General features: G+C 39.6%; 1 protein-coding gene across 2 annotated transcripts in view; it reads left to right on the top strand.

Moving 5' to 3' along the window:
• The window catches only part of LOC310868269 (melanoma receptor tyrosine-protein kinase-like), a 37,642-nt gene that overhangs the window by 11,702 nt on the left and 15,940 nt on the right, over window positions 1-10,000 (top strand). For both annotated transcript variants that reach the window (XM_083778622.1, XM_083778621.1), the window contains exons 8-11: window positions 1,008-1,134; window positions 1,352-1,425; window positions 2,898-2,988; window positions 6,942-7,138. In XM_083778622.1, the coding sequence (XP_083634748.1) occupies window positions 1,008-1,134; window positions 1,352-1,425; window positions 2,898-2,988; window positions 6,942-7,138 (489 nt within the window). The remainder of the gene's footprint in view (window positions 1-1,007; window positions 1,135-1,351; window positions 1,426-2,897; window positions 2,989-6,941; window positions 7,139-10,000) is intronic.

The following is a 10,000-nucleotide window of genomic DNA, read 5'->3' as shown; positions in this document are numbered from 1 at the left end:
AATGACTACAACATGATGTAGCGATAGCAACCTGATGACTACAAAACATACTACAACATGACGTAACGATATCAACCTGATGACTACAAAACAATACTATAACATGACGTAACGATATCATCCTGATGACTACAAAACAATACTACAACATGACGTAACGATATCAACCTGATGACTACAAAACAATACTATAACATGACGTAACGATATCATCCTGATGACTACAACATGACGTAACGATATCATCCTGATGACTACAAAACAATACTACAACATGACGTAACGATATCATCCTGATGACTACAAAACAATACTACAACATGACGTACTGTAACGATATCATCCTGATGACTACAAAACAATACTACAACATGACGTAGCGATATCATCCTGATGACTACAAAACAATACTACAACATGACTTAACGATATCATCCTGATGACTACAAAACAATGACTACAACATGACGTAGCGATATCATCCTGTCGATTACAAAACAATGACTACAACATGACGTAGCGATATCAACCTGATGACTACAAAACAATACTACAACATGACGTAACGATATCAACCTGATGACTACAAAACAATACTACAACATGACGTAACTATATCATCCTGATGACTACAAAACAATACTACAACATGACGTAACGATATCAACCTGATGACTACAAAACAATACTACAACATGACGTAACGATATCATCCTGATGACTACAAAACAATACTACAACATGACGTAACTATATCAACCTGATGACTACAAAACAATACTACTACATGACGTAACGATATCAACCTGATGACTACAAAACAATACTACAACATGACGTAACTATATCATCCTGATGACTACAAAACAATGACTACAACATGACGTAGCGATATCATCCTGATGACTACAAAACAGTGTGTGATTAAACCTCTCTCTCCCCTATGGTGTATAAATAAACCTCTCTCTCCCCTACAGTGTATAACCTCTCTCTCCCCTACTATACAGTGTGTGACGGGATAGGCGTCGGCTCCCTCAGCGATGCGATCGCCATCAACGACTCCAACATCGAGTCGTTCAGGAACTGTACCAAGATCAACGGAGCCGTTTCCCTGCTGCCCACATCCTTCCTGGGGTATGATGTCATATCCCCCCTTATCAATCACTTTGATCTGTCATCCTCCTTATCAATCACTTTGATCTGTCACCCCCCCTTATCAATCACTTTGATCTGTCATCCCCCCATTTTGTGATTAAACCTTAACAATTAGGTCCGTGGTGACCCGTCACAGTAAGGTGGATTGTGGTTGGATTGCCTTTCCAGTAAGCTGTCTTGTGATTGGTTCAAACAGGGACAGGTTTTACAAGGTACCGCCGATGGATACCGCCAAGCTGGAGTACTTCAGAACTGTTAAAGAAATCACTGGTATGTTTTTATAAATGTTATTAAATAATAATAATAATAGTATAAGTCTATGAAGCTACCTATGAAAAAGTATAATCTGATATTGGAAAATGGCTGGTTTTTACCAACGAAAAAAAAAAAAAAAAAAGGATTGATTGAATACTTTCACAATATTGTTAAACACAGATAGTGCAAAGGTTAACACAAAAGGACCCCAGGGGTCTTGTTTCCATTGTGGTCCCTCATTATACTCAATTCATCAATAAAACATACAACATCTCACATTGTGAGCTTGTAGAACAGCTGTCTATATAGACCGATTCCGTAGCGGGTCTCATGGTCGCAGCCTACGTATTTCCTGTAGGCGGACTCGACGTAGCTGCGGGGGTAAAACCCTCACCAGGCGCACCTCTTCCACTACAGTGAACGGCAGAGTGACTGATGTTAGTTTGCCTCAAACTTTACTCCTTTACCTGCTTTTTTACTAACACTAACATTACAAAGATGCCCAGAACATCGAGAGTTCTCATCGAGTAGTTTATGGCTGCTCCAACAGTAGTGGCAACATAAAAAAAATAAAAAAAAACGGAATGTCAAAATATCCACCGTGGTGGCTGAGACCAGAGCCATTGAGTAATGGTTGAGACAAAGCAGTGAAGGGTCCTGAAAGATACATAATTTCAGTCTTACCCAATACCCAATCTTTCTGTTTTATGAACACAAGGCTGCTGTATTTTATACCTCATACTAAGCATTTAAAGTATGAGGTAGTACAGCAGCCTTGTGTTAATAAAACAGAAATATTTGGTATTGGGTAAGGTATCTTTCACTGCTTCGTCTCAACCATTACTCAATGGCTCTGGTCTCCGCCACTGCGGTGGATATTAGACATTCCGTTTTTATTTATTTTGTATGTTGCCACTACTGTTGGAGCAGCCATAAACTACACAGGTTCATCTCGATGTTCTGGGCATCTTTGTAATGTTAGTGTTAGTAAAAAAGCAGGTAAAGGAGTAAAGTTTGAGGCAAACTAACATCAGTCACTCTGCCGTTCACTGTAGTGGAAGAGGTGCGCCTGGTGAGGGTTTTATCCCCGCAGCTACGTCGAGTCCGCCTACAGGAAATACGTAGACTGCGACCATGAAACCGCTACGGAATCGGTCTATAAGACACATGTTGGCCCCAAGTGTTCTCTCAAGTTTATGCATGGGTTCACACTGCCCTCCTCTGGCTACACTGGTGTACTGCTGCTATTGATTATACATTCATTTTGACAGAAAGGTTTGATGTTTTAGTCATAGTCTCTTGAATAAAATTCCATTTAACGTTTCAGTCATATTTTAGTCATTTGAAATGTTTTAGACCAGTTTTAGCTGACTGAATATCATAGGATTTTAGTTGACTAAACATATGGTTGATTTAATCAACTAAAATGTAGTGTGTGTGTGTGTGTGTGTGTGTGTGTGTGTGTGTGTGTGTGTGTGTGTGTGTAGGTTACATGCTGATCCAGTCATGGCCCGCTGAACTGGACTCCCTGTCTGTGTTTGAAAACCTGGAGCTGATCCGAGGACGAAGTGCACACAGGTAACGCACGCACACACACACACACACACACACACACACACACACACACACACACACACACACACACACACACACACACACACACACACACACACACACACACACACACACACACACACACACATCCACACACACACACACACACACACACACACACACACTTCGGGTAGATAGTCTATTTCTCTCTTCAAATGTTTTCAAAAACATTCTTGAAAGCATGTTTAGTTAAAGGACCACTTTTCAACCTATCTTCATATAATAGGTCCTCACTAATAATTATGAAAAAATGGCGCGATTTTTTTCTACTCTGTCTGTGTCTCATAGGAGGGCTGTGGGCAGTTTAGAAACCGTCTTCCAGTGACATCATCGATGGGGAATACAAGCTAATAAAAACTGCAGGCTTTCTAGTCCTGAAAAGTTGCAATGCGAAAATGGAAGCCATCGTTCTCACGATAATGAAAATCTAAACATTTTTGTAAAAAAATCTTGTTTAAAAAAAAATCTGCCAAATGATGATGTCACTGGAAGACGGTTTGTAAACCCACAGCCCTCCTATGAGACACAGGCTGAGTAGAAAAAAATCGTGCCATTTTATCATGATTATTAGTGAGGACCTATTATATGAAGATAGGTTGAAAAGTGGTGAAGTGGTCCTTTAAGATGGCTGTCATGTTGGGTACAGACCTGAGATCAGATTTAAAAAAAAAAAGTCTTTCTACATCCTGACAGTTTTCTGAAAAAGCTATGTTTCTATGTCAGTCGTTCTTCGATTTTTCAAAAATAGCAGACCTACAAGTTCATAGCGCGCCACTCGGTTGCGCGCTATGAACTTGTAGATCTGCTATTTTTCAATAGCTAAAGCACAACACCAAAATGGATTAAATCCAGCCAGTGCAGCGGCATGCAGCCACGTGCGGAGCAGTCATTATCCAGACATAATTGACCAATAAGAATCAAGCATTCAACCAAGCTGTATGATGTATGTACAGTACACACAGTACAGTACATGTGTCTATTACAGAGGTCAACCCATTTAGACCCGAGGATGATTCTACAAATGTCTTCTAAATCCTTAGTTTTCTGAAAAACCGTCATGTTTCTATGTCAGTCGTTCTCAAACATTTTCATGTCAAGGACCCCCAAACATATTATATGTAATAGGCCGCCGACCCCCATCTGAAAATATGTTGTTCCAGGGACCTCCCAGAAGCAAAGATTTGAGTTAAAAACGTTCACTCTGAAAGAATATTATATATATATATATATATATATATATATATATAAAAAAAAAAGATTTGCGCCACATTTTCACATTTTCAAAAATAGCAGACCTACTGACCCTATGAGCTTGTAGAAGATCTGCTATTTTTCAATAGCAAAAGTATGACATAATGCTATAAACACCAACAGGGGTTCCCGCCCAGAATGGGTTAACCCATTCTGACCTGAGATCAGATTCTAAAAATGTCTTCTACATCCTGACAGTTTTCATTCTGACCTGAGATCAGATTAAAAAAAAAAAAAAAAAATCTATGTCAGTCACTCTTCGATTTTTCAAAAATAGCAGACATACAAGCTTGTAGCGCGTGGCGGCGCGCTATGAGCTTGTAGATCTGCTATTTTTCAATAGCTAAAGCACGACATGATGCTATAACACAAAAATGGGTGCGTCTGTGTTACGCCCCCCTAGTGGAGGGGAAGCAACATAAAATGCAGAAAGACAATTGCAATAAAACTGAATGTGCATTTATTTATTTACAGCTCAAAATCAGGAATATTTACAAAAAAATATACAATAATAAACCCAAATATAACCTGAACTAACAAAACAACAACTACAAACAATAACAAACACTAATCAAAAACAGCACTCAAAAACGTATCCCAAATGAAGAAGTGGACAGGACGGTCGCAGGTTGCTGTGGGAGGACAGGGGGACCGATTCCCTGCTGCCCTGAAGCTGAATTTATTTGATTTGATTGATATATTCATGATACAATTCATAGAGAGAGCAGTGTACAGAATTATCAGGATTGCACAAAAAGTCAGAGGACTTAATTCCATTGTGATCCAAATAAATAAATAAATATTTACAGCATTAGGATAAGAAGAACGCGTGTGTACTAACATCACGATACTAATGATGTTTACAACCGGCCATCATAGATCAATAAACAAAAGACAATAAATAGATAAATACAGCACTATACTAACTCGCCCATCAGCCACTTTTTCAACATAGACTGTTCAAAGACTGGGCAAATTTCCCCTGTGTGTTTAAATGAGCTTCTACCTACCCTATGTCTCAGGTTTGGTGGTTTAAGATCAGCTACACTAGTCCTTGTGTTCAAACTATATGGAACTGGTTAACATACAGGAAGTAACCTTTAAAATATGACAGTCCTCTGAGCAGAGATGTTTGTGACTGAGCTTTCTAGTAGACCGGGTGTGGCCACCACCCAATCCACACTGCTGGTTGTCATAGGGCCTCGTCAGAGCCGGCCAATCCGTGGAGAGGAGCAATTCCCCCACAGCAGCCAATAGGCACTCTCCATCAGTCTCCTGATCATGGCAGTCTCCTCTCATCAACTCTCCACCTCAGAACACAGGAAACAAGATAATAACAACAGATAATACCAAATATAAACAGAACTAATTATAGCTGGCCATAACAGTGTGCATATAAATATATACGTATATATGTCTATTACAGAGGTTAAAGGAGAATTCCGTATACTAGAAGGCTTTCTTTCCTTTCTTTGTATAGTTGTTACGTCCCCCGACCAAAGAGGTCCAGGTGTTATTTTGTGCAAAAGCGCATTATTGGCTATTTCCTCAATGTATTGAATTGAATTGCATTGAACACGTGGACCTCTTTGGTGGGGGGACGTAACAACTACAACTAAAGGTAAGAAAGCCTTCTAGCATGGAATTCTCCTTTAAGTGTGCGTGTGCATACATGTATTTTGTATTTATATTTATTCATTCAGCACAGTATAAAAACAACACAGGGAACATCTATATCTACCTAATATATATATATATATATGCGAGGCCTCAACCTATATAAATTATAATGAAACATTGTACATGAGATATAGAATATCCAGAAAACATGATTGCAGTATATAAAACATAAACAAAACAACAAAAGAAAAACACAACGAGAACTTGATTAGAATTGTTGGTTATTTACATGATTAGAGAAAAGAATAGATGATACGAAGAAACAGTGTTGTTTTCGTCGACTAAAACTGAGACGAAAAATGTCCGTCGACTACCTTTTTTTCACTGACAAAAACGAATGGAAACTAAATGAAAACTAAGCTACGATGACTAAAACTAAGACTAAATATACTGACAATTTCGTCGACAAATAAAAACTAGATTAAAATGTTAGGAAGGGACTAGTGGACAAGAGATCCAGTATAAGTCATTTTACACTTGGTTGCATGCTGAAAATAGCCGATCTACAAGCTCACAACGCGTCGCGTTGCGACGCGTTGTGAGCTTGTAGATCGGCTATTTTCAGCAAGTATAAAAACACTCATTGCGACGGCATCAAGACCCGACAAAATACATTCTAGCCGACGAAATCAACTGTAGATTTAGTCGACTAAAATCTTATGACATTTAGTCGACTGAAACTAGACTAACACTAAGACATTCCAGGTGACTAAAATATGACAAAAACTTAATGAAGTTTCAGTCCAAAGACTATATGACTAAACTAAAATAGAAATTTGCTGCCAAAAACAACACTGCGAAGAAATATAAGTGATCTGGTCAATGAAGTGGGTCCTAATAAACTTATGTTTGAATTTTTTTAATGAAGTAGAATTTGATGAGATTGCTGTACTGTATAGGTGTTCCATTCCTGTATTGTATATGTCTATTACAGAGGTTTAAGTGTGCGTGTGTGTGCATACATGTATGTGTGTGTCCATTTCTAGGGGTTACAGTGTGATTATCTTGAACACAGCGGTGCATTGGTTGGGTCTGAGGTCACTCACGGAGGTCAGCGACGGGAACGTGGTGGTCAAGGTCAACAGCGCCCTCTGCTACACGCGGGAGGACCACTGGACACGCATGTTCAGGAGCACCGGACAGAAGGCCATCATCGAACCCTCGCTCTCTGAGGAAGACTGTGGTAAGAGGAGGACCTGGAAGGTACTATTAACCCATTCTGACCTGAGATCAGATTCATACGAGGTTTCCACTGGACACACACTACTGGTCTGATTAACACATTCTGACCTGAGATCAGATTCTAAAAAAATGTCAGTCGTTCTTCGATTTTTCAAAAATAGCTAGACCTACAAGCTCGTAGCGCGCCACTCGGTGGCGCGCTACGAGCTTGTAGATCTGCTATTTTTCAATAGCTAAAGCATAACATGGTGCTAACACCAAAATGGGTTAATACCAGGCAGTGTTGTTTTTGGCAGCAAATTTCTATTTTAGTTTAGTCATAGTCGTTGGGACTGAAACATTTCGTTTTTGTCATATTTTAGTCACCTGGAATGTCTTAGTGTTAGTCTAGTTTTAGTCGACTAAACGTCATAAGATTTTAGTCGACTGAATCTACAGTTGATTTAGTCGACTAGAATGTATTTTGGCGGGCCTTGATGCCGTCGTAATGAGTGTTTTTACACTTGCTGAAAATAGCCGATCTGCAAGCTCACAACGCGTCAGCTTGTAGATCTGCTATTTTCAGCATGCAACCAAGTGTAAAATGACTTATACTTGATCTCTTGTCCACTAGTCCCTTCATAACATTTTAGTCTAGTTTTTATTTGTCGACGAAATTGTCAGTATATTTAGTCTTAGTTTTAGTCATCGTAGCTTAATTTTAATTTAGTTTCCATTCGTTTTTGTCAGTGAAAAAAGGTAGTCGACGAACATTTTACTGATTGATACCAGGGGGGGGGGGGCTGAAGGGTGGGAGGGAAATTCCGGGTCTTATTCGGGTATAATCGGCCTAATAATGACTTATTTTTGACCTAGTTTAACCGAGTTAATCATAATAACAGTATGTGACACTTATTGTGTTGTTGTTTGGGTTAGATCTCTTTAAAGATGGAGTGCCGTGATTTCTTTCCACACTTAAACATGATCATCAGGTGTATTTAAGTGTGTATGAGGTATAATTTTTTCAAAAAAGTGTACAGTATTTGTTAAAATTATGTTTTTATGTGGACACACCCACCAGTTCATTAGGTATGCGTGAGTTTAACCATAGCACCACCCACCTAATCCAGTCCCTCCGCCTCCTCCTTTAAGACCACCCACTTGTCCTAGTCCCTCCCCCTCCTTATAAAAGGACAGGCCATGGCTCTGCCCTTTTGTTTACAAAATGGCAAATTGGTGTCTGTAACAAAAACTCATGTTTTTGTGAATGTTAGAAGTGAACACTTCCCAAATTTCTGAGATATCGTATAGGCACCAATGTGCACTTATACTGCCACCATCCATGTATAGGCATAATAATACCACGCATCCATACCATATCAGATCTGTTTTTTCTGATTTTTTATAATCATTTATTTATTTCCTCCAATTATATTGACCCTATTGTCGCAATCAGCTCAGCTCATCATCCAATTCGATCATAGTTTAACAGCAGAAACAATTAGTTTGATAGATAATTTAGCCTACAATATATTGTAGGCTATTGATTTCCTCCAGCTAAGCACCCTGGCATTAAAACTGTCCTTTATCTGACTGCATTGAGTTTCAGCAAAAGTCGCCAGATTTAAAGAAACAAGCGGCCAGGTCCACAAAAATAGGTCACAGAAATTGCTGTGAATATTTATGAAAACGTTTCAACAACACCAATCCTTTTAACAACATATTAATCTGAGGGTCCTTCACATGAACCATTGGTCAAGTCAACCACATCTCCCCTGAAAGTTACTTATATGAAAACAAGCCCAAGTTGCTTGTAATAGCCAGACATGGCAACATGACTTCCAGCGCGACACAACATACTTCTAATTCTTGACTTTACAGCCTCGTATAAGTATTAGGACCTACATACATATTGACTACAACAGCCAACAAGAATGCACACTGTGACACTACACTCTGTATCAAAGCCTGACCACTGTGATTATAAAAGAAACAACCTACTCCTTGAGAAGAGCATGAGCAACTATACAGCAGAGCAGGTAGGCTATAAGACTGGTTTGTTGTGGTTTTCCTTGATTAATCCTGAGGACCCGACATGAACATTTACTTGCTTCCAATCTAACGAAAAACAGTCTGCTCTGCTGTGAACTGGTAATGTGTGAAATTACTGTTAGACACAGAGCAGCAAAAGCAAACTGGCTGTGTTCAGTTCACACGTGTGTATGTGGCAGGCAGCTCCGCCCACAGAGGTTGTCGTATTTAAAAAATATGTATAGAGGGGGAGGTGCGTGTGTGCGTGCAATATTTTTACGTCACACTATCCGTGTTTACTTCATTGGCCCGTTTGACCGTCAAGGGTTCAGCCTCCAGGAAGAAACCCTAAATACAAAGTTATTACACCAGGCATTGGACATAAAAACGACTCCAGGGTGTCTAATGAAGTACTGTCACCCCATAGACACATGAAAAGCTGGAAAAATACAAAAATAGTGGCACTTCATCTTTAAACCTGGTGCAGGTGAAAGTAATAGGGTTTTTGCTGTCTCGTCGTGTTGTGTCTATCTGTCAACTCACTCCCTGTGCATTCTGCATTCAGCACGCTCTGATAGACATTCTGCCCTCCACCAGCAGGGGGTGCTGGAGCACCCTCCGCACCCCCCCCTTCCGCCCCAAACTGTACCCTCACGGCAGTGTTCATTTTGACAGCAAATATTTTGAATGAAATTCCATTTGGTTTTATTCCACGTCTGTCTGTCTGTCTGTCTGTCTGTCTGTCTGTCTGTCTGTCTGTCTGTCTGTCTGTCTGTCTGTCTGTCTGTCTGTCTGTCTGTCTGTCTGTCTGTCTCACTGTATATGTTTCTTTTCCCTTTTTGCTTCCTTTATG

Source organism: Protomyctophum parallelum (assembly GCF_964188405.1).
Source record: "Protomyctophum parallelum genome assembly, chromosome: 12".
Classification (NCBI taxonomy): Eukaryota; Metazoa; Chordata; class Actinopteri; order Myctophiformes; family Myctophidae; genus Protomyctophum; species Protomyctophum parallelum.
Note: the sequence above shows the minus strand (reverse complement) of the source record. Positions and strands in the feature narration are given on the sequence as shown.